This window comes from Prionailurus viverrinus, chromosome D2 (assembly GCF_022837055.1).
Source record: "Prionailurus viverrinus isolate Anna chromosome D2, UM_Priviv_1.0, whole genome shotgun sequence".
Classification (NCBI taxonomy): Eukaryota; Metazoa; Chordata; class Mammalia; order Carnivora; family Felidae; genus Prionailurus; species Prionailurus viverrinus.
In genome coordinates this window covers 43,496,608-43,523,346 of record NC_062571.1, presented here as the reverse complement: position 1 = coordinate 43,523,346, position 26,739 = coordinate 43,496,608, and the positions used below count along the sequence as shown (strand labels likewise).

The window sequence follows — 26,739 nt, the reverse complement described above, 5'->3', positions numbered from 1 at the left end:
TAAAATATCCCTACAATGCATGCATTTTACAGAAGAAATTCCCTTACTATAGAGATGGTTCCCAGACCAAGAGAACAGAACTCTATTAACATGTCTACATAAATTCTTTACAAAGAATACCCTATGCTTAAATAAATAAATAACTGTTCATCATTGTATTCTCTGTGAATTATGTAAATAAAAAGAGAAGACTTCAACTATAGCTCGCTATTTCTCTTTTGGTCTCATGAAATGATGATCTTAGATTTTCCTCCATTCTTCCCAGGAACAAACATAAACACATTTTAATACCCAGGAATACCTTAAAAAAAATAAACACAGTATATAAATTTCCAAATCTAAGAGCTCCAGAGGAAGAAAGGACTACTCACTGTTTCATTTTGAGATCTCCATGCTGAGATTATGATTGTCACAACATACTTGAAGAATTCTACTGCAATAAAAATAGAAATTCCAGAGAAATGAAGTATCTTCTTGATAAAGAAAATAATGCCTGGAATAATACCTGTGAATAGGTTAGGTTACACGGCAAAAGAGGAATTAAGGTTGCCGGGGGAATTATGACTGCCAATCAGCTGACCTTAAAATAGGGATTTTATCCTGGATTATCGAGGTGGGTCCAGTGTAATCACTCCTTAGAGTACAAGAGAGAGGCAGGAGAGAGGCAGAGGAAGAATGGTCAAAGAGATGCAGCGTTGCTGGCTTTAAAGATGGAGGAAGGGAGGAGGGCATGATTCAAGGGCAGCTGCTTAAAACTGGAAAAGGTAAAGAAATGGATTCTTCCCTAGAGCCTCCAAAATGAATACAGCCCTGCTGACACCTTGATTTCATCCCACTGAGACCTGTGTCTGACTTCTAACCTACAGAACTATAATAAACGAGTGTTGTTTTAAGACAGTAGGTTTGTGCTAATTTGTTACAACAGCAAGAGAAAGCAAATACAGTACATTGTCTCTTTAAATTTTGTTTGTTTGTTTTTTTTTAATTTTTTTTCAACGTTTCTTTATTTTTGGGACAGAGAGAGACAGAGCATGAACGGGGTAGGGGCAGAGAGAGAGAGGGAGACACAGAATCGGAAACAGGCTCCAGGCTCCGAGCCATCAGCCCAGAGCCTGACGCGGGGCTCGAACTCACAGACCGCGAGATCGTGACCTGGCTGAAGTCGGACGCTTACCCGACTGCGCCACCCAGGCGCCCCTAAATTTTGTAATTAGACTTATTTGCTTCTTCTGTTTTAAACCCAACTCTATTCCTATTGCCTGCAAAGTTTATTGTGTAAGTATCTGTTCCCTCCTTTCTGCAGTACTTCCCAGTGGGCTGAAACAGAGAAAGCCCAACACATAAGCACAATAGCAGCTGAAAAGGAAGGAGAGAAGAGTCAGTGTGTGATCTTGTATGGAACTTCCAGTCAATGTAGGTAAACTCTCTCTGCCCTGCCAGCCTTGTAATACGTTGTGGACTTCAGCAAAAAGTCCAAGTCAAGTTCTGCTTGACTTGACTTAAACCTTCTTAAATTTACTTTAGCTTTTACAGGTTTTAGATGAATAATTTTAGCCACATTGGTTATAATGGTGGGTGGCAGATTTCAGTTAACATGTATGTTTGTTGAAAGTTTAGCTGAGCTACTCCATCACATTGCTGCCTCAGCATACATTTTTTGGCCAAGGTGCCTGAGAGGGTCTTAAATTGACACTAATCCCTTGCGCAAATGTAAGCCCTAGATGAGAGCCCACAGTTACAAGTAAATGTAAGTACCTTGCCTTCAACACCTTCCCCTGGGGGCCCTCGGGTAAAATCGCTGTGAAGCTTACCAAAACCCTTGCTTTTATAGTCTGACTGGACAATCCACCTTGGCCTAGGAACCCCAAAACACTCCACCCACATACCCTAAAAAGGCATACCTAGATCATCACTCTTTCTGTTTGTATCCTGCCTTTAACCTTCCTGTGTGGCCCCTTGGGAAGGGGATATACTTCTTCCAAGGCCTGTGAGTAGTAAACTTCTCTATCTCTGCTCACTATCCAGCATCCTGGGGCTCTACTTAACAAATGTTGATTTAACAAAATCATAACAATGTTTAATAAATTGAAATGCCAAAATGCATTGGTGATTTAGTGTAGTGCTCTTGTTGAATGATGGAAAAATGAATGTATTTAATGATCCCAAATCCTTCAGTGGTCTGAATTTCCTTCTTTGAGATTCAATTTTCTTTCTTTAAACCAGTCCATTTCCAGTGCATCAGTGAGTGCCAATAATGGCTGAGTATTAGACTTACTGCATATTACATAAAATGGAGTTTATTATGCTGTTTCCTATGCCTAAAATGAATGCTCATCCTCTCTCTTCCTTGGCCAATTGGTTAACTTTGTATTCATTTTTTGAAACAACTCAGATGTCACTTCCTCTTCGAAACCTTCTGAACACACACACACACACACACACACACACACACACAGTTAAACCTCCCTTCTGCATTATTTTGAGACCACATGCATACTAATCATATCATGCATAAAATTACACTATGATAATTTATTTATAGTATATCTGCCAACCATACTAGTCTTTGTATTCATCAAGAACAAAGACAACCTTATCCATATCAGTATCTTCAGCACTTAACAGTATGCCTGGAACATAGTAGAAGCTAAGTAAATAATTACTAAATTAAACTTCCTATTATAATAGTCTATAATAAAATATATAGAGTGGAGAAAAATATTATGTTTAAAGGGTTACCAGTTATATTTGATAAATTTAAACTTTTTTTCATACATAAAAGTTACATTAACAGGCCAAAAGAACTTATAATAATAATCAAATGCATGTAGAAGATTCACTAGTTTGGGGAAAAAAATTAATTAAACAAAATTTAGTTTCATCTTATTTTGTCCCCTTATCTGTAAAAAACAAAACAAAACAAAACAAAAAAATAACTGAGTTGGATTAGATCCTTCTATGTGTTCAAGTTCTGTATTCTGTACCACAGCATAGCTGAATGTATCAATATCAGTTTGAGGTTTTCAATTACCTATATTAAGACGGTCTCAACTTTCTGAAAGCTGTCCCTCCACTATGACATCCATGCTAATGTCACCTTTTTAGTTCCTTGCACCTTGCTATTATGACACGTGGTACCTTAGAAACTTACTTTGTAAATAGGTTATGTCACAATGTAAAAGGAAAAGTACTGAATAGTATTAAACGGTAACTAAGTTTTCTGTTTATCTCAAATTAAATCATAACACACATTTCAACAAGTATATATTAAACCCTTACTTAGTGACAGAAACCTAAAAGAGGTGATAAGAGAGATAATGAAATATCACGTATATTTAAAATAAGTAGTAGTAGATTAAAAGCAATCAGGCAAGGTGTCTGGGTGGCTCAGTCGGTTAAGTGTCCAACTCTTTATTTGGGCTCAGGTCATGATCTCACGGTCATGAGATCAAGCCCCACACTGGGTCTGTGCTCAGTGTGGAGCCTGCGTGGGATTCTCTCTCTCTCCCTATCTGCCCCTCCCCCACATGCACATGTGCGCTCTCTCAAATTAAATAAACAAATAAACATTAAGGGGGAAAAAAAAGGCAACCAGACAGACCAGTATAAGATGACAACACTCCACAAAGGAGTTTAGACTTGACACTACAAGGAATGAGAAAAACAACAAATACCAAATTAAACCAGCAATTTAGGATGATTTTGGCAGAATGAATAGAACCAACAGTATCAGTCATAACTTTTTTTAACGCAATTTTTTTAGTTTTTTTTTTTTTAATGCTTATTTTTGGGAGAGAGAGAGAGAGAGACAGAGAGACAGAGAGACAGAGAGTGAGTGGGGGAGGGGAAGAGAGCGAGGGAGACACAGAATCCGAAGCAGGCTCCAGACTCAGCTGTCAGCACAGAGACCAATGCAGGGCTCAACCCATATCAGATCATGACCTGAGCCAATGTCAGAAGCTTAACTGACTGAGCCACCCAGGCACTCCTCAGTCATAGCTTCTAATAGTAAGAAGGTGACACCTGACTTCTCTACAGTCAGCAAGTAATGGAATTTTGTCAAGTGTACCCTCTAAACCTGTTTTCAAAATCACCCACACCTCTAATCTTCACTCTGCCACCACTTTAGCCCAAGCCACTAGCATCCTTCAGGAAACAGTAGTAGCTTCCAGCATCTTGCCTTGTTCCTTTCTAATTCAATCTTTATACAGAGCCTTCTTTTTTAATTTTTTGCAACTTTTTTTTATTATTGAGAGAGAGAGCGTGCGCACACATGCGCAAGCTGGGGAGGGGCAGAGAGAGAGAGGGAGACACAGAATCCGAAGCAGGCTCCAGGCTCTGAGCTGTTAGCCCAGAACCTGACTCTGGGCTCAAACCCATGAACTGTGAGTTCATGACCTAAGCTGAAATCGCTCAACCAACTGAGCCACCAAGGCACCCCCATACAGAGCACTTTTTTAATGTAAATGTAAATTGAGTAATGTCCCTTTCAGGCTTAAAATCCTCCAACAATTCCCTTTCAATTTTTAGGACAAACATCCAAATCCTCTGAACTCTATAAAAGCTCTATACTCACAGCATCCTCTCCTGCCACTCCACCCTTCTGTGTCACTGCTCAAGCTATACTAGCCTTCTCTTGGTTCCTCAAATATTCCATAATCCCTTCCTGCCTTAAGGCCTTCCCATATGCTGTTTACTAAAACACATAACATTCTTGCAACTATTATACCCTTTTTACCCTAGGACAACTTAGCTCAAATATCATTTCCAAAAAATGCCTTACCTAACACCCACACTAGACCAGGTTTTCCAATAACATACTTTCATACTTAGTAATTCTCCTCTGCAGCACTTTCCCCTCTTATTACCTGAAGATAGTTAATGAGCTCACTAAATATTTCAATGACATCTGCCTCATTAAAACACAAACACCACTAAAACAAAAGCTGTAGCTGCCTTGATCAATGTATCCTCAATATCTTGCACATAACAGTCAGTCAAATATACTGAATGGATTGATAGATGACTGGTGGCCAGAGAAAAAAATGGTACTACGAATGAGAACAAAAAGAAAAGTGAATGCCTAAAAGAGTTTACACAGACTTACATTTAGCTTGAAAAATTAATTTCTGAACCTTTAAAATTATTTGTAGTATTCTAATGCAAGAGTCAGCAAACTTTTTTTAACGACGAAATAGTAAATATTTTAATTTGTGGGCAAATACAGTCTCTGTTGCAACTATTCATTCCTGCCACAGCAGCATGAAAGCAGCCAAAGACTATACATAAAGGGCATGGTTGTGTTCCAATAAAGCTTTATTGACAAAAACACACTGGCAGCCTGCAGGCTACAGCTTGCTGGCCCCTAATACTATATCCCAAAGAAACAGGAGGCAGAAATTAAACAAATGCAAAAAAATAAAACTGTTCTCTTTTCATTTTAAACTCATAAAGAAGCTTTTGTTGAAATGCCACACCAATGTCCCCAAACTCTGAACTCAAAATGGGTTAGCATGTATTAGTTGAAAGCAAACATGGAATACTCCTTTAACAGTCAGAATTAAGTATATCTCCTCTCTTAATCTGGATCATGAGTTTTTACTCAGGCAGCAACTGTCTCTTTACTCATATATATTTCTCAGTAATTAGAGTACAGAAGCACAGAATGGAAATTTAAAACACATGCTGAACAAATTAACGATCCAACCATATATTAGCCTTTCCCCTTTCATTCTTCTAGTCTATGCAGAGACAAGAGGAGAAGCAATTAATCTGAATGTTTTGATTTTCAAAAAAGGCATTCTTCAGTAAGACTGGTATGCTAGGCCAACCTGTGCATGGATGCTCTTTTCATATTACTTGGGTTCTAATTCCCCATGTTCACTGTCCCTCCTTATGTGTGCCTTTGTTACTTTGCTCAGTCTCTGACTCCTCATGCCTCACTCCTCCACCCCCAATTCTACCTGCCAATTTGAAGGAAGATGCTTTCTTGGACATCTTAATCTTAATAATAAAGGTGTGGTATAAACATCCCCAGACCTGTACATGTATCTGCTGTATTATCAAAGCGAATGACAAAAAATTCATAAAAATCATGACAAATGCTTCTTTTTAAATTTTTGAGACAGAGAGAGAAAGAAAGAGAGAGAACAAGTGGGGGAGGGGCAGAGAGAGAGGGAGATGAAGAATCCAAAGCAGGCTCCACAGTGTCAGTGCAGAGGGCAACGTAGGGCTTGAACTCCTGAACTTTGAGATCATGACCTGAGTTGAAGCTGGACGCTTAGTCGACTTGAGTCACCCAGGTGCCCCCCAAAATCCTTCTTTTTGTAGTAAATTTTATGGGATATGTATTATTTTATATGATTAATATGGATGCTTGGGTCTAGAAGTATCCAAAGAGCTAAAAGCTTCATTTTTCAAACAGTGGCTAATTTCAAAGTTTGATGTGAACTAGTCCGATTTTTAGGAAATGTGAATTATATTATCACAATGGTCAGTGAAATTAATTATAATCAATGAGGAAAGTGCAGCGTCTTATGTTGGAAGGATTTATAAGAATGTGAGATCAGTTCAATCCTAAAGATTCAAGAGGCATCTACTGGAAAATTGTTTGAAAGAGGGAAAATATTATTTATTTGGAAAAAATATAGCACATATAATACCATCTTTGTTGTGCATTTATAGCAAGAAGAACTACATAATTATTATTCTTTAAAAGAGTCTCATTAAGGATGTTAGGCATTCTGACTTTTATTGTTGTTTTGTAATCAGATTGACTTTAATGAAAAACACATTTATAAATATATAGGTGTATTAGTTTGTTCTTGTTGTAACAAATTACCACAAAGTTTAATAGCTTAAAACAATACAAACTTATCTATTTACAACAGTCAAGATATGGAAGCAACCCTAGTATCCATCCATAGATGAATGGATTAAGATATAATATATATTAGCCATAAAAAAGAATGAAGACTTGCCATTTGCAACAACATGGATGGAACTAGTGGGTACAGTGCTAAGTGAAATAAGTCAGAGAAAGACAAATACCATATGGTTTCACTCATGTGATATTTAAGAAACAAAATAAATGAATGAACAAAGAAAGAAAGAGACAAATTAAAAAAACAGACTCTTCAATACAAGAACAAATTGGTGGTTGCCAGATGGGTAGGGGAATGGGTAAAACAGATGAAGGGAATTAAGAGTACAGTTACCTTGATGAGCACTGAGTAATGTATGGAATTGCTGAACCATCATATTGCACACCTGAAACTACTATAACACTATACTAATTATACTTCAAAAAAATATATATATATACACATATATACGGTCATTCAGTCAACAAAAATAACTTTGAATCAGTAGCTGTGTCGGAGTCCTCAATACCACCCCCAGGTTAGATGATTCATGAGGATCCACAGGACATAGCATATAGTCATATTCACAGCTAAGATGTGTTCTAGAAAAAGGATGCAATACAAAAGAAGCAAACATGGGGCAAAGTTGAAGGAAAAAGTCCTCTCCCAGTGCAGTCACACAGGATGTGCTTAATTTCTCAATGTCCAAAAGTTGTGACAACAAATTAAAAGAGTTGTCTAGGGGTGTCTGGGTGGCTCAGTTGGTTAAGCATCCAACTCTTGGTTTTGACTCAGGTCATGATCTCTTGGTTCATGAGTTTGAGAACTCACGAGAGTTCAGCTCTGTGTGGCAGCGTAGAGCTTGCTTGGGATTCTCTCCCTCTCCCCCTCCCCATCTTGTCCCTCCCCTGCTTGTCTTTCTTTCAAAATAAATAAACTTAAATAAATAAATAAATAAATAAATAAATAAATAAATAAATGTATGTATGTGTTGTCTATTATGAGTGTTCCTAAGAAATGAGGTGATTAAAATTGGGAGTTGGTCACATGGGCATCCTCTGCCCAGCATGTATACAACTCCAGAATCTCTGAACAAAAGCAAGTGTCCAGTATAAACTACATTATTTGTACAAACACTTCAGGTACAATGAGCCACTTTTATTTAGGGAAAGATTTTTATCACTGTAGGAAACTGTTTAAGGAAACAGCCTGCCTTTCTAAGGATAGGCAGTATTAGGGCTACAATGTTAACCCCCCCAACTTTTTTTTTTTAACATTTATTTGAGAGAGAGGGAGAGGGAAACAGAGAGAGGGGGGGGAATGAGTTGGGGAGGGGTAGAGCAAGGGAAACAAAAGATCTGAAGCAGGCTCCATGCTGTAAGTGCAGAGCCCAAGGTGAGGCTTGAACTCAAGAACCCTGAGATCATGACCTGAGTCAAAACCAAGAGTTGGCTGCTTAACTGACTGAGCCACCCAGGAGCCCCATCAACCTTTTTCTCCACAGTACCCCAAGTATATTATGAAGATGTATTAATAAGGATAAATTATTATGCCTCATACCAACTTCAAATGGAGCAAAGTCTTAAATGTGGAACAATTAAAATAACTAGAAGATAATAAAATAATAAATAGCTAACATGTACTGAGCTCTTGCTATATTCCTGGCACTAAGTATATGTATGACCTTATTTAATGTTTACAGCAACCACATGAGACAGTCAGAGATGATACTCAAAATACTCAACTACCAGTATCACATGGCTACCACACTATTTAGGCATGTCGTTCCTAAAATCAGCCTGAGAGGTAGGTACTATTATTATCTCCATTTTATAAAAAAAGGAGTGAACATAGAGAATCCAAGGATCCACAGCTAATACATGACAGAAATGAGATTTTTAATTTAGCTTGTTCCAGAGCCCTGGCTCTTATTCACTGTGCTATAGTGCCTCTCAATATGCAAAATACCCGTATGGTCCTAGGATGGGAAAGAATGTCTTACACAGACACACAGACACACACACACACACACACACACACACACACACACACACAGAGGCACGGTAAAAACCATAAAGAAAGAACTGCTAAATTCAATTTCATGAAAATTTAAAACTAGAAATAGTAAAAGGCACAAAAAACAAAGTTAAAAGCCACTGGCTGAGACACTGTGATACATTTAACAAGAATTAAAGTCAGACAACATAAAATTTCCTTTATCAGTAAGAACAAGGCAAAGGAACACAACAGAAAAATCAGCAAAGTAACTAAGTAATTCACATAAAATGAAACCAAACAGCCAGGAAATATATGGGAAAAATGATAAATAATAATATAAATGCAAATTACATGACATACACTTCCATACTCACCAGACTGGCTAAAATTTTAGTCAGATAATAGCAAGTGCGGTGAATATGAGGAACAATAGAAATCTTTCTTCATTGATGGGAAGGATAAATTGACAAAAGCATTTTAGGAAGATATTTGGCAGCATCTAATAAAGTTGAAGATCCATATATGTTCTGATCCAGTAATGTTATTCTTAAGGTTTATATCCTAAAGAAACCCTAACATATATGATCAGAGATGTGAGTAAGAATGTTTGCTGCTGCACTATTTAAATATTATTATTATTATTATTATTATTATTTAGTGAGGAATAGCTCAAATGTTCAATAGCAAGGGAACAGAGAGAAAAAATTAGTATATTTAAGAGATATTATACAGCATATTATACATATTATATGGCAGTAAGAATGAATTAACTTACACTTATAATACACATGTATCACAAAAACATAAAACTAAGGGGAAAAAAAGTTGCAGACCATCATGTATCACTTACATAAGTTGTAAAAACACATAAAAAACAATATTATTTATTGTTCACAAATATACAAATGTACTAAAGATTAAAAAAAAGGAAAGAAAAAATAAGATGGCCTATATAACATGACTTAGAATTCATTTTTTTTTTTTAATATTTATTTGAGAAAGCACATGTGCACACAGTGGGGGAGGGGCAGAGAGAAAGGGAGAGAAGAGAGAGAATCCCAAGCATGCTCTGCACTATCAGTGCAGAACCTGATGTGGGGCTTGAACTCACAAACCATGAGATCATGACCTGAGCTGAAATCCAGGCAGATGCTCAACCAATTGAGCCACCCAGGTGCTTCAGAATTCACTGTTTTAAAGCAAGGCACATTAGAAGAAACTTGCTATTATATTTACTATTAAGGTGCTATTCAATGCATTATTTACTATATAATAAAGCCTTCTCTTTATAAAAACCAATGCATAGGGGTGCCTGGGTGGCTCAGTCAGTTGGGCGTCCGACTTTGGCTCAGGTCATAATCTCACGATTTGTGAGTTTGAGCCCCACATTCGGGCTCTGTTGCTGCCAGCTCAGAGTCAGGAGCCTGCTTCAGGCTCTCTCCCCTCTCTCTGCTCCTCCCATGCTCATGCTCTGTCTCTCTCTGTCTCTCAATAATAAACAAACGTTAAAAAAAAAATTTTTTTAAGAAAATCAATGTATATAATAATAGTAAAACAAAGGCTGAAAATCAATGCTCTAATTTCCATGTTAAGAATTTTGGGTGAAAAAAAGAAATAAAATTGGGGTGCCTGGGTGGCTCAGTTGGTTAAGTGTCCAACTTTGGCTCAGGTCATGATCTCACGGTGAGTTTGAGCCCCACATCAGACTCTGTGCTGATGGCTCAGAACCTGGAGCCTGTTTTGGATCCTGTGTCTCCCTCTCTCTATGCCCCTCCCCCACTCATGCTCTCTCTTGCTCTCAAAAATAAATACAACATAAAAAAAAATTTTTAAAAAACATGGAAGGAAGGAAAGAAAGATATGACCTAAAAATCAATAAAACAGGAAAAAAAGTAAACAAAAGAGAGAAATCAGGAAAACCCAAATTTTGCTCTTTGAAATGAACAAAAAGACAGGAAACACCAATTATCAATATCAGGAATGAAAGAGTAGACATCACTATAAGACTGTAAAGATGTTAAAAGATAAGATAATCTTGAGTAACTTTCACCAATAAATGACAACTTAGACAAAATAGACAAATTCTCAAAAAGCAACACAAGAAGAAATATACATACAAATCCTTTTTTTTTTCTTTCCTTTAAGTAGGCTTCGTGCCCAGCCTGGAGCCCAACGCAGGGCTTGAACTCACCACCCTGAGATCAAGACCTGAGCTGAGACCAAGAGTCAGACACTTAACCTACTGAGCCACCCAGACGCCTCAGCAGATAAAATATTTTAAGTAGATATGCTCATTAAGATTTATATGTACATTTCTGGGACACCTGGGTGGCTCAGTAAGTTAAGCATCGGACTGTTGATCTCAGCTCAGGCCTTGATCTCGGGATGGTGAGTTCAAGCCCTGCACTGGGCTTGGTGCTAGGAATGAAGCCTACTTAAAAAAAAAAAAAACAAAAAACCAAAAACATTATATCTGTCATTAAAAAACCCTCACAAAGAAAACTCCAGGTCCAAAAGGCTTCATTTGGTGAATTGTAGACATTTAAGAAAGAGGTAACATCAATTATACATAAATTCCTTGAAAGGGCAAAAAACCAGGAAAGACTTCTCAACTCATTCATGAAGCTAGCACAACCCAGATACCACATGTGAAAAGAAAAATAAAGCCATCTTGCTCATAAATATAAATGCAAAAAAATATAAATAAACTATTAGAATGTCAAGTCCAACAACATTTAAAATAATAACACATCATAACCAAGTGAATTTATTCCTGGAATGGAAAGAAAATATTTGAATATCAATATTCAAAATCAAGAAATGTAATATTTGAAAATCAAGAAATGTAATCTATTTACACCAACAGAAAACATATAACATATAACAGGAAAATATTTTTATCATTTTAATAGATGAAGAGAAAAATTAGCATCTACTCACAAAAAAAATCAGTAAATGAAATAGAAGGGAACTTCCTTAATCTGATTAAAGATATCTATAATCATCCCCCCATACACATATACACCCACACACACAGAAATTTTAATGGTGGACTATTAAACCTTGGCTGAAATTCTATCACCATTTCAACTCGACATTATGTTGGAGGTCCTAACAAGTGCAATAAAAGGGAGGATGGGAGATGGAGACTGTGCAAATGGTTATGACTGCATAGTATATGTAGAAATTTCAAAAACATCCATAGGCAAATTATTAAAACTAATAAGTGAATTCACCAAGATCACTGGAAAAACAGTTCAAAATACAAAAATTAAGTATATTTGCACATACAACAAAAACTTAGAAAATAAAATTTTAAAAGTGGTGCCATTTCTAACAATGAAATAAAATACTTTTTAAAAAGCCAATATGTATAGAGTTCCTTGTCTCGACCTAGACTGGAATGAACACTTGTAAGGTACAACCATGATGGTGGTTGGGGAATCGGGGGGAAAGAAGGACATGGGCTTATATGAGAGGGATGGGGAGACCAAGAAAAATGAGAATATGTTAAGCTCCTTGTGGATTAAGTTATAAATATTTATTTGAACTATTTTAGGGGAAAAAAGGAGAAAAAGAAACAAAAAGTTTCAAAAGGCAGAATGAAGTCCAAGTATATCAATAACTACAAACATAAAGACTAAATTCACTGGTTAAAAGAAAAAGAGATATTGTAATTTTTAAAAAAAATTATAACTTATTTGCTATGTATCAAAAAGGTTCATGGTAAAAGGATGAAAAATACATAAATAAAACTGATATACAATATCTGGGGGGGAAACACTTTAAGACAAAAGGCATGAGTAATAGAGAAGTTCACTAAATTATGACTTTAAGTCCTATTTCACAAAGAAAACAATTCTGAAAGTATACACCTAACAAAATACATTAAAAATATAAAAAGCAAAAAATTGATAGAATTTTGGAACAAAAATGGTAAATCCACTGTCACAACGAGATCTTAAAACTGTTTCAACATTTGCCATCAATCCTCCAAACTATCTCAGACTTTTTTCCTCTTAGGTCAGAAGATTTATGAACTTAAAGACGAATGGTCAATTCAAGTGCATTCTGAACTCTTTTAGAGGCTATTTCATCATTAAGTTACAGGGACAGTTAACTGAAAATAGTGAAAATCTCTGAAAATGTCCGGTACTAAAGTGGATTATTGCTGCCATCTGCTGGAAACAATTTTTATCCCCATTTCGATCATATTCGCTTTAAAAAGTCCTTGTAAGAAAGCACATGCGGCCCCAAACTGTAATCTTTTCTTTTCTTTTAATGTTCATTTATTTATTTTGAGAGAGAGAGAGAGAGAGAGAGAGAGAGAGAGACAGCACATGCCAGAGCGTGCGCACATGCGGGGAATGATCAAGGGAGAGAGGAAAGACAGAATCCCAAGCAGGCTCTATGTAGTCAGCACAGAGCTGGACATGGGTCTTGATCCCACAAACTGTGAGATCATGACCTTAGCCCAAACCAAGAGTCAAATGCTTAACTGACTGAGCCACCCAGGTGCCCCTGTAATCTTTTCTAAGTTTCCTTTATCTAGTGAGATAGAGATACTCTCTCTAAATTAAAATGTGTGTCCTCCCTATGTGCAATTTAACAAGCCTCTGATAACAATTTTTGTTTTTCTGAAGTCACAGGTTTACGACAGTGTTGAAAATTACACTGCCTGAAATCCACTTGGAACTTAATATGTCCAAAAGACTACCAAGTTTCCCATACAACTACTGTAAAATCATATTTTATATAATGAATAATTACAGTGAATCACTGCAACCACACAAACCACACTTTACTCCTACGGCATATGAGCCACATTACTTGCAATGTCTCTTAAAATACACACATAAAAATATATGGTAGGTCTTCTAGTGCTCCCTCAAATCTGGTTCCCTTGCCTTCCAGGCACACAGGAAAATTACACTTCTGCAGAGTTAGTACCTAAAATTAGTTAGGATCAACAGGTTGTGTGTGAAAGTACCATGTGCCATCTGCAGGCCAAGGCAAGTAATTGCATTTATCAGACCAGCAGCACTCTTCCTCTATACCAGTGAAAGATGTGGCCTCAAAAGGAGATGGTGAAGCCACCTTCTTTTGGTGATGATGAAGATGAAAGCAGCTTAAAACACTGAAGAAAGTTACCCTATAGAGTTTTCCAGACCTACGACAGACTCTGAAATAGTAAAAAAAATAAGCTTTTATTATGTTAAGCCACTGAGTTGGCACTTAAATGTTACCTCAGCATAGCCTAGTCCAGGATTTCTCAACAGAGGCACTACTGACATCTTGGGATGAATAACCCTTTGCTGTGGGTGTTGTCTTATGCCACTTTAGGACATTAAGCAGCATTCCTGGCATCTACCCACTATTTGTCAGTAGCACCCCTCAATATAACCACCAAAATTAGCTCCAGACCAGACACTGCCTTCCTCCCTGACTTTGAGAACCAGTAGCTTAGCTTAACCTGAATACAGTATATCTATCTACCTATATCTATCTATCTATCTATCTATCTATCTATCTATATGTGTATATATTACAAATATGTATGAGAGTATATTTAACTTAAGTGTCATGTGACACAAATATATGCTTTATTATGTATTAAGGTCAGATGTTTTATAGGCCCTTAACAGATACAAATTTCGTTTTCTTAAACTAGGAGAGCTAATTCATAAACTTAAGAAAATCTAGTCAGTATTACAAGTCTTTACATAGTAAGGTAAAGAAAATCTTTCAAAAGGATATATAAATCCATACATACTATGCTGTTCATTTCCGAGGACTCATAGCTCCCAACTGGATGTACATTTCCAATGGGCTCCAAGCCCTCTTCATCCCACATGTATGTTCCATCAGAGCTATCAGATGGAGAGAGCTCAAATGAAGAACCAGCTCTGTAATCTGTATCTGGTGAAATCAAGTTATTCCCAGAAGTATGTTTTGTACATTCACTCCTGTCTTCAATTGATTTTTTAAAAGAGAAAGAAAAAAAGTTATTAATTCACAAAAATATATTTCTCAGGTTCTAAAAATACAAGCTCTAATAATTCGTTATAACAAAAAAGTTGGCAAAAAGGTATCAGTAACTATAGAATTTTCTAAGTTCTAAAAAACAAAAAAATCAGGAGGCAAAATCTTAAATAACTTACTGAAATGTTTCCCAATACACATGAAGAAAATTCATTGAGCCATCTTTCACTTCTCCAACATTTCTAGAATTATAAATAAAGCCTCATTTCTTTTAATATTTCCTAAGATATTTACTTTTACACACTGGCCAGGAAACTCCTTACTAAGTATATATCATTCAAGTTCAGGGTTGCCTCCTTGTAAGGGAAATACTTGTTCTGGCAATGACTTCTAACTAGAAGACCCTTAAATAGGCAAGGGTTTATGCCTATCTTTAGGCATGGCCCAGGCCCTTGACCAGATCACAAGTCTATCCCCAATTCCTTCAGTTTGCTCTTTATTCAGGTTATATGGGCAGAGATACATTTTCTCCAGACTTTCAGTGCCAGTATAACCAAGTACAAGCAGAAATGTTTAACAGGTGTTAATCTCACTTATTATTATTATTATATAACAATATAATTATTATAACAATAATATTTTGCTAAACAAGAAATCTAAGTCCTCCTTTAAAAAAATGAAAATTTCCGAGGATAAAAATATGTATTACATTGGACATAACCTATATTAAAACATTAGCTCATTTACCCTTTGGTATAGGTTTACTCTAAACAAATAGGATCTATTACTGTAAAGGAAGAGATGGTTTAAAATAGCATGCCACTGTTGAGGGAAGTGGGGAAAAAGAAAAAAACTTTGAAGCAAGAAAAGTTGCATGACATGTCGATGCATGACAGTCAATGAAGAAAAAGGTAAGATACATTAGGGTAAGAGTGTTTTTATTGACATTGTTTTAAATAGTGAAAAATAGGACCAGAAGCAAAAGTCACAAGGAAGATAAATGTTGCCCTGCCCCAATTTTATCTAGATCCATCCCTCCATGAAACTGACAGTACCTTGGAATTATTCAAAAGCTAATCCTAAGTTCAGTTATATTATCTAGGAGAAACCAAACAAATTTAAGGATATTAATATTTACCAGAGACACTTATATCTATCCACTCATCAGTTTTACTTTTTTCATTTTCCTTTGGGGAATCAAATATATCCTTCGGTGGTACGTTTTCATGCTTTTCTTCTTTGAGAGAAATTTCCTCTGGAGTTATTCTAGTTCTGTTGGAGTCTTCTATATCTATAAAATCATCACTAAAGTCTTCACTTAAATCATTTTTATCAGAAGACGACAAAGAAGACAAAGAAATATCATCCACATCATCACTCAGGTATCTAATTTTAGTATCATGCTTCATGGTCTGGTCATTTTCTGTTCTGTAACTATCATTTTCAATTAGTTCTTGGTCTTTACTAGTAGCTCTGTCCTTAGCCATAAGTGCAGCACTTTCCTCTACACATGTATCAGCAGGTGAATTTTTATTACCATCAACTGTGATAGTCCCAGAAAATGGAGGTCGGCTAGATTTCAGCAGAGAGGGATGAACCATCCTATAACCCAACGTGGATGTTACACCTGGGCCATTTGGTAAAGCCAGCTTCTTCCCACCAGCAGCATAAGGCCTATTAAATCCATACCCTAAATGATCATTCCCATTGAGTACTTCTGACTGCCGGGAATTTCTTGTTAGCATACTGGACCTCAGAGGCACTCTAATGGGTAGCTGTTGGTTCTGATAAGGCTTTGTAAGATCTGCAGCTCTATTGAAGGAATGTGATCTGGTTATAGATGAAGGTGGAAGGAATGAGTTTTGAATGGAATGTGAAAAACTTTGTGACCTTACCATTTTTTCACAAGTAAGAGATTTAATATTGTCTAGGGATTGTGCTAAGCCTTCTCCAGAAGTGCTTCTGGTGGCACAGGAGTTTGCTCTAGGCCTTTGTATGCTACCAGATGAACGGTTTCCATACAATCCATTCAACTGCGATTTTGGAGCATTGACTGAAGAATATGAAGTCCTTCCTAATAATGTGCCTTTGGTGAATTTACCCAAACTAGATGGTCCAGACAAAGACTTTTGGTTTAACTCCTCTGTAGATGACACAAACATAGTGGATGGCTTTGCTAACTTTGATGTAAGTAAAGAAATACTTTTCAAGCCTCCCTTTATCCCATTTTTATCAAACATTCCTTGAGTAGGTACATGTTTTTCAGGATCAATCACTTTATCATGTGAAGTTTGAGTACTATTACGCTCTTCAGCACTTTGTGCACTAAGCTGGTATTTAGTTGTCGTTCTCCAATTAAATGAATGGGATGATGGGCAATCAGAGCCATTATTTTTGATGTAACTTTTGACATTGCCACTCTTGGAAGTTCCCAATAAATTAACAGGTGTCCCATTGGGCATTGGCTGTAGTGTACTTCTCACAGATTTTGTTCCATACTTTGGCAACTTGGAACCCAAAAATGACTTGATTTGTGTTTTTTCTTCCATGAGCTATAAGGTGCATTTGTTCTTAAAATTTGACAGAATCTGAGGAGACAAAAAAAGTAGATTAAACATTCCTAAATAAGCACAATTACATGGGGTATTACATAATAAGAATATATATTCTTAGACAATTAAATGATCAAAGCACAAAAGCTACTTATGATTCCTAAAAAATTCTTTATAAATATTGAATGCACTAACTAAATTAATAAATTAATGTTAGAAGAAAGCAAAGAACATTTTTATAAACACTTTTATAAACTTGGGCTATGCACAGTGATAGCATAATCCAGAAGTAATAAAATTAGACTACCGATGTTGACTGTGTTTTTAAAAAAAGAAATACTTCTATAGCACACCTTCCAATTTCAATCCAAATTATTTTTTCACTTTGGACAATATTATCGCCTTTAAAAATGAGAAAATGTCAGAATGGATAAAAAACAAGACCCATCTATTTGCTGTCTACAAGAGACTCGTTTTAGACCTGAGGACACTTTCAGATTGAAAGTGAGGGGATGGAGAACTATCTATCATGCTACTGGAAGTCAAAAGAAAGCTGGGGTAGCCATACTTATATCAGACAAACTAGACTTTAAATTAAAGGCTGTAACAAGAGATGAAGAAGGGCATTATATAATAATTACAGGGTCTATCCATCAGGAAGAGCTAACAATTATAAATGTCTATGCACTGAATACGGGAGCGCCCAAATATATAAAACAATTAATCACAAACATTAATCACATAAGCAACCCTATTGATAAGAATGTGGTAATTGCAGGGGACTTTAATACTCCACTACAACAACGGATAGATCATCTAGACACAGGATCAATAAAGAAACAAGGGCCCTAGGGGCGCCTGGGTGGCTCAGTCGGTTAAGCGTCCGACTTCAGCCAGGTCACGATCTCGCGGTCCGTGAGTTCGAGCCCTGCGTCAGGCTCTGGGCTGATGGCTCAGAGCCTGGAGACTGTTTCCGATTCTGTGTCTCCCTCTCTCTCTGCCCCTCCCCCGTTCATGCTCTGTCTCTCTCTGTCCCAAAAATAAATAAAAAACATTGAAAAAAAAAATTTTAAAAGAAACAAGGGCCCTGAATGATACATTGGATCAGATGGACTTGACAGATATATTTAGAACTCTGAATCCCAAAGCAACAGAATACACTTTCATCTCGAGTGCACATGGAACATTTTCCAAGATAGATCACATACTGGGTCACAAAAAAGCCCTTAATAAGTATAAAAGAACTGAGATCATACCATGCACACTTTCAGACCACAATGCTATGAAACTTGAAATCAACCACAGGAAAAAGTCTGGAAAACCTCCAAAAGCCTTAAAGAACACCCTACCAAAGAATGAATGGGTCAACCAGGCAATTAGAGAAGAAATTAAAAAATATATGGAAACAAATGAAAATGAAAATACAACAATCCAAATGCTTTGGGATGCAGCGAAGGCAGTCCTGAGAGGAAAATACATTGCAATCCAGGCCTATCTCAAGAAACAAGAAAAGTCCCAAATACAAAATCTAACAGCATACCTAAAGGAACTAGAATCAGAATAGCAAAGACACCCCAAACCCAGCAGAAGAAGAGAAATAATAAAGATCAGAGCAAAAATAAACAATATAGAATCTAAAAAAACTGTAGAGCAGATCAATGAAACCAAGAGTTGGTTTTTTGAAAAACTAAACAAAATTGATAAACCTCTAGCCAGGCTTCTCAAAAAGAAAAGGGAGATGACCCAAATAGATAAAATCATGAATAAAAATGGAATTATTACAAAAATAAGAAAATGTGATTTTGTTCATTTTTTTTTAATTTATCTTGAGAGAGAGAGAGAGAGAGAGAGAGAGAGAGAGAGAGAGATTAAGAGACAGAGAGAGCAGAGGAAGGGCAGAGAGAGGAGAGAGAGAATCCCAAACAGGCTCTGCACTCTCAGTGCAGAGCCCGATGCAGGGAGCAGGCTCACCAACTGTGAGATCATGACCTGAGCTGAAATCAAGAGTCAGACACTTAACCAACTGAGCCTTCAGGAGCCCCATGATTTTGTTAATTTTTAAAGCATATGTGATCTTATAAAAACTGGAATAATTTTTAAAATTCATTTTTAAAATTCATTACTAAAATCATGGTAGGATGGGGCGCCTGGGTGGCACAGTCAATTGGCATCAGACTTCAGTTCAGGTTATGATCTCATAGTCCGTGAGTTCAAGCCCCCCGCCGGGCTCTGTGTTGACAGCTCAGAGCCTGGATCCTGTTTCGGATTCTGTGTCTCCCTCTCTCTGTACCCCTCCCCCACTCACACTCTGTCTCTCTCTCTCTCAAAAATAAATACTAAAAAAAAATTTAGTGGGGTGCCTGGGTGGCTCAGTCGGTTGAGCGTCCGACTTCGGCTCAGGTCATGATCTCGCGGTCCGTGAGGTCGAGCCCCGCGTCAGGCTCTGTGCGGACAGCTCAGAGCCTGGAGCCTGTTTCGGATTCTGTGTCTCCCTCTCTCTGACCCTCCCCCATTCATGCTCTGTCTCTCTCTGTCTCAAAAATAAATAAACGTTAAAAAAAATTAAAAAAAAAAATTTAGGGGCGCCTGGGTGGCTCAGTTGGTTGAGCATCCGACTTCAGCTCAGGTCATGATCTCACAGTCCGTGAGCTTGAGCCCTGCATCGAGCTCTGTGCTGACAGCTCAGAGCCTGGAGCCTTCTTCAGATTCTGTGTCTCCCTCTCTCTCTGCCCTTCTCCTGCTCATGCTCTGTCTCTCTCTGTCTCAAAAATAAATAAAAACATAAAAAAAAATTTTTTTTTAAATAAGATCATGGTAGGATGTAGGAAAAGAATACAATAGCACACAAAAAAGTCTGACATTAAGGGTGGAGCTATCAGCTATAATTTTAAGCAACTATCTCAACTAGTAATATAAACGGTCTGCACAGTTAGTGCCACGGTGAAAAGTATGATTTAATAAAGTTAATTAGTCCACTAATCTCAACCTCCCAAATTTATTTTAAAGGTAACACAAAACAAACTCCCAAAGGTTCAATGTACATAAAAGGGCATATAACTAAAAACAACTAGTGTCCTTTATTTGAGGAACTGTTTAATAAGGTATGACATATCATTGCTACATGATGAGATTACAAAGATGAGATAAAAATTAAAGTGTTTACCCTAACATTAGCAGAAATATAATATGCTATATGCTTACTGCTCACTAGATACTCTGTGATTATATAAAAATCTGTAAAAGCATACACAAGCATAGAATGTGAATAAAAGAAAAACACATGCCTAGGGTCTCTGATGGTTTTTAAAATTATCTTACAACACTGTCTTTAATTTGTTTGTTTTATTTTTTAATTAAAAAAGTTTATTCCAACCCATCCCTATACCTTAAAAATTAAGAGTTTCTAAAGTACATCTGTATTATTAATCATGTCAAAAGCAAATATTAAGGAAATCATACAGACTTTCAAGTAAAGATGGTAGGGTAAAGCAGAATTATAGAACTTCTCATCTCCCATAACTAATAAAAGAGAAAGAATATATATACGTGTATGTATGTATAATTTTTACCCAAAAACCCACCAGCTAGCTGCAGTCAAACAAAAATTATTTAAAACTAAGTGCCTCTAAACTTTAAAAAGTGCTAGCCAGAAAAAGATTTCTGCACAATGTGGTCTGGTTCCTAGCCTGATGACACTGCCTGAAAGCATCAATGGGAAAAATAGGCGAGATGCTAAAACTTCAAAGTTTTAATAAACATCCTCCAGTTTGGATAGAAATATCTGGTTTGACAGACCCTAGAAAAGTCCAGGAAAACATCTTCAGCACAGAAGCTCTGAAACTCCAGCTGAGGCCCAGTGGCACCAGAACCCATCAACTTCCAAGGCACTAATCTGATTTGAAGGAAGGATCTGAAGCCCCTAAAATTATATTACACCCTCAGCAGGATGGAATGAGACCAGTACAGAACACTTAAGGAGACAGAAGAGGCTGGGGCACCAGAAAAGTTCTCTCCACAACACCACCTTATGCCCTTCAACCACAGAGAAGCAGACAGAGAACAACATACAACTGCTCCAAAAGTGTACTGAAGGGGTGCGGTAAAAAAAGGAGACAAAGTCACAGTTCAAGTGACAAAGGCATCAATGGGAATTCACCTATGTTATATCAGAGCAAATACAAAGTCTTGATCTAGCTAGTCAAGTCTTTACCTAGAGAGACAAAAAGAAGTGGCCACACAACTACATAAACAAGGGAGTAGAAGGAAGGAGAGAAACAACAGCTATAGCAAGCAGACAAAGGAAGAATCCAGAAAGAAGAAAAATGTAACAAGGAAATAAGAAAATCCCCAGTGAGTTCTTTGTAACAGAGAACAACTTAATAAGAACACACATTTAATAAAACAAGAATTCAAAGATAAAAAGGCAAAATAGGTAAGTTGAAAAGAAGCTATAGAGCTAAGGAAATCAATTAAGAAGTAAAGAACCAAAGACTGAAAATCAAACTAATTGGCAAAGAGAAAAATCTTAAAATAACCTGAGTAGTCAGGAGAAAAAAAGACAGAAGTATCAAAGCACTTAGATAGAAGATGTAGGGCAGAGATTGAACAGAAAGATAATTAGTATCCCTGAAGTAGAATAACTAAATAGAAGAGAAAAAGCAAGTAGACATAACAGAAAATATCCCTAAAATAAAGGAGAAAAAAAATCCACAGAACAGAAGGAAAAATAAAATCAACCATAGATCTAAGTACATATCTAGATTAAGTTAATAAAGCATCGAGGATAAAGAAATAATTCTCCAGGAATGCAGGCAGAAAATAAAATCACTTTGTAACAATTGAGAGTTTGATGTCATGGACTGCCATTTACTGATCCCTGATGGTTGACATAGACCTATTCTGTGTTGGGTGAAAGAAAAAGGAGAATTCGATTCATTAGTCATTTATTCATTTATCTCTTCTGCTTACTCTTCTGAGCTCAAATCAATTAAGAATTTCATGCTGACCAGAAAGGACAATCACTCTATGGTACATGGACAGTCAGGTTTTATGTTTGTGTTAACTCTGTAGCCACAGCTAAAACTATAGAATTGGAAACGATAAAAACTCTCTGTCTGTGTATCTACTATAACTCAGGTAGGTTATTTACCTCTCATTCCAAGTACATATTACTTTCCTACCCCTACAGGGTATTAATAAATTAGATTATAAGCGGCATTGTTCTGATTAGCTTATAGAGATAAATATGCATTTATATAAATTGAACAAGACCAAAACTCTCAAAAAATATGAAAATTGATCTTCAAATATTTTAAATATGTTATACTTTTAAAAATTATTTGTACAGAAATTCAGAAAGGTTTTAAGAACCAAGTTCACATAACTAAGGTAAGTATCTGGCAAAACAAAACTTGTTTTAATAAAACAAGTCTATTTTCTGATTTTTTTTTATCAGTATTAAAGGTAACATAAGCATATATTTTTATTCAAGTAAAGTAACTTTAATGAAACACATAAAGTTAGTGATCAAATAAACCATTCTTACTCATACAACATTTAAGTTTATGAAAATACAAATCTGTGTTTAAATTGAATGATTCTGACAAATCTTTTTATAGCAACAGTAATTATGTTATATAGTGTTAGATTACAGATAATTTTCAAGAACTTTAAAGATAACTTAAAACCTTAGACTAATACTAAATTAAATTAACTAATGAATAATCATTGGCTCCCTAGATCATTTCTAAGGAAGACAGAATGCTAAAACATTGATTACTAAGCATAATTTCAAGTTTATATGCTTTTGCTCTTGTTATTGTATGCTGCAGATAGATGACAGCTTGGGACATGTAAATGAACACACTAATTTTTGCTACGTTAAGAAACTGTATACTGGATCCCACTTTTATAAAAATAACATGATAGAAATCACATAAAGATGTATGTGCACATATATATTTATTTTTTTTTTTTAATGTTTATTTATTTTTGAGACAGAGAGAGACAGAGCCTGAACAGGGAGGGGCAGAGAGAGAGGGAGACACAGAATCTCAAATAGGCTCCAGGCTCTGAGCAGTCAGCACAGAGCCCGACACGGGGCTCGAACTCACGGACCGTGAGATCATGACCTGAGCCGAAGTCGGATGCCCAACCGACCGTGCCACCCAGGCGCCCCTACACATATACATATTTAAATACAACAACCTATTAATAGTGGTTACCATTAGGGAAGAGAGAATTAGGTAACATGAAGATTTCTTTTTACCTTTAAATTGTTATTTAAATATTTTAAACATGCCCATATTTTTGTAATTTAAGAAGTTTTAACTAAAAAACTGCATCTTAAAAATAAAAACAATTGGGGCGCCTGGGTGGCTCAGTCGTTTAAGCGGCGGACTTGGGCTCAGGTCATGATCTCGCGGTCCGTGAGTTCGAGCCCCGCGTCAGGCTCTGTGTTGACAGCTCAGAGCCTGGAGCCTGTTTCAGATTCTGTGTCTCCCTCTCTCTGATCCTTCCCCGTTCATGCTCTCTCTGTCTCAAAAATAAATAAACGTTAAAAAAAATTAAAATAAATAAATAAAAACAATTTATTCAATATCAAAACAGATTAATAGTTCTAACTAAAAATGTGTTCAAAATTAAGTTTAATATTCTATAAAATATACTTAAAAACATAAAAATAAAAGATGTTTGGATAAAAATAACGGATTTTTTTTATTCAACAAATGTAACTTCTTCATAAATAACATTTCAATTTCACCAGACCTCAACCTCAATTTAATATTTCACTTGTCAACTTTATCTTTAAAAATCTATTCTAAACTCACAATTCCCAGTTCTTAACCTCATTATCTCTTTCCATATTGCTACAAAGGCTTCTATATTATTAAGTCTCCCATCTCACTTCACATCCAAACTATCAACAGTTACTTTCTTAAAGCACAGATCTGATATCATTCCGATTAAAAATTATGCATGGCACAGGAACAACAAAATAAAACCCAAAATCCACTATAGAGATAAAGCTTCCCTACTTGGTTCTACACTATCTTTGCAGTACTGTACATTTTAGCCAAAGATGCATTGTTGGTCATTCCCCAAAATCTATCCCTTATTTTCTACCTTCTTTGCCTTTGCTATTGTAAAGATCACCTTGAAGGCCCCACACTCAAAGTTCAAAATCCTAACACCCAGAAACCTTTCCAGTTAAAACTGATTTTACATCCTTCTCTATTCCCTTTGCACCGATAATATAGTTGAGTCTGTCCAATTAGTCTGTCTAATTGTGTGGTGCATGTCTATTTAACCCATAAGAAAAAAAACCTGTTAAGAGTTATATACTTTGGGAACAACAAATTTGAAAGATCCTCAACTTTTTTTTTTTAACATTTTATTTATTTTTAAGAGAGAGAGAGACAGACAGAGCCCAAGCAGGGGAGAGGCAGACAGTGAGAGGGAAACACAGAATCCAAAGCAGGTTACAGGCTCTGAGCTGTCAGCACAGAGCCCAACGCGGGGCTCGAACCTGCCAACCGCGAGATCATGACCCAAGCCGAAGTAGGATGCTCAACTGACTGAGCCATCCAGGGGCCCCCAAAAGATCCTCAACTTTTTAAGTACATTCATAATCTCTTAGTGCAAGCTAATTTGATAAATGATAAGTCAAGACTGAAAAATAACTTGGTTTTAGGGGCCTGTAATTAACTGGTAGGAGCTACCTCAAGCAATATGTTGAAAAAGATTCAGAAGTCAAACTCAGACTCTATGATAAATTATCATGATAAAACAACAGTAGCTGACATGACCATTAAAAGGACAGGGGCAATATCCATTCCAGACGACCTCCATGCCATTATTTTTTATAACAGTCTATACCACAAAACATACTCCCACACCTACAATCACTTTCAGGATAACCCTAAGAAAACTAGTAATGATATTCTATATAAGGGTAATTTTGCAAATCACTAAGTAACACACATTAAAGATTCTGCCCTCTGGTAAGTCAGTCTGTGAATCAGAAAGGCTTTAATATTTCCTTGTCTATCACAAGTAGACTAAGGACAGCACATTCTATTCCTTCACTTCTCTATTCCTCTATTTTACTGCCTAAAATGAGAGTAATGCATATTATCTCCCAAGAACACCAGAATATTAATAACTTAGAGGCATAAGTTAAGCCCACAAGAAAGATGCACTATTACTACAAAGTGTTTGGGGTGTCACCACTCAGAAAAATGTACTATTCCTATCAAAAATATTTTTGATTTCTAAATGCACAAATGCTTATAACATAAATAAAATTAATCATCATGGGCTGTGGTTTCAGTATAAACTAATCTGATAGTTCAACTGTAAAGCTTCCATATCTGCCTATATTATGAATATTGTCACTTTATTAGTTAATGAGCTACCTATCATCTTTAAATATTCATGAAATTTTCTCCCACATTTGCTTGTATAACTATGAAATAAAATAAAACATACATTGTGAGTCTGCCTCATTTTAGTAGCTATGCTACCTCTGCTGTACTTTCCCTGATATGCAGTCTGTTAAGTGATTAAAAGATGCAGTCATAACAATTTGAAAAAGTACATGTTGGCTATAAAATCTAATGATATCATCTTCTCTGAAACACTTCAATATTGTCTGTGAGCTTTAATTTAATGCTGAACTAAAAATAATACCTGGCATAGGGCCTGGGAATGTCTGAGATTTTCTGATTTAATTTCTGTAAAATGATTTTTTTTAAGTACAGCACATTTACACTATTAGTATTTCACATTTGAATTTTCAAAACTACATATAAATTTCTCTCTCTCTCTCTCTCTCTCTCTATATATATATATATATATATACATATATATATATATAATTTATTGTCAAATGGGCTAACATACAGTGTGTGTTCTAGGTTTTGGGGGTAGATTCCCGTGGTTCATTGCTTACAGACAACCCCCAGTGCTCATCCCAACAAGTGCCCTCCTCAATGCCCATTACCCCTTTTCCCCTCTCCCCTGCCCTCCCATCCACTCTCAGTTTGTTCTCTGTATTTAAGAGTCTCTTATGGTTTGCTTCCCTCCTTTTCTGTTTGAAATTATTTTTTCTCCTTCCCTTCCCCCATGGTCTTCTATTAAGTTTCTCAAGTTCTACATATGAGTGAAAACATATGTCTTTCTCTAACTTATTTCACTTAGCATAATACCTTTCAGTTCCATCCACATTGCTGCAAATGGCATGATTTCATCCTTTCTCATTGCCAAGTAGTATTCTATTGTATATATAAACCACATCTTCTTTATCCATTCATCAGTTGATGGACATTTAAACTCCTTCCATA

General features: G+C 36.3%; 1 protein-coding gene across 7 annotated transcripts in view; it reads right to left on the bottom strand.

Annotated features, from left to right (window-relative positions):
• The window catches only part of CCSER2 (coiled-coil serine rich protein 2), a 196,388-nt gene that overhangs the window by 123,129 nt on the left and 46,520 nt on the right, over positions 1-26,739 (bottom strand). For 4 of the 7 annotated variants that reach the window (XM_047825698.1, XM_047825694.1, XM_047825696.1 and 1 more), the window contains exons 2-3: positions 15,982-17,431; positions 14,635-14,831 (exon numbers count right to left, since the gene is read on the bottom strand). In XM_047825698.1, the coding sequence (XP_047681654.1) occupies positions 14,635-14,831; positions 15,982-17,392 (1,608 nt within the window). In that variant the 5' untranslated portion in view covers positions 17,393-17,431. Of the gene's footprint in view, positions 1-371; positions 434-3,031; positions 3,113-14,634; positions 14,832-15,981; positions 17,432-26,739 lie in introns of those variants that run through there. The other 3 variants (XM_047825699.1, XM_047825701.1, XM_047825700.1) reach the window with 3 other exon arrangements.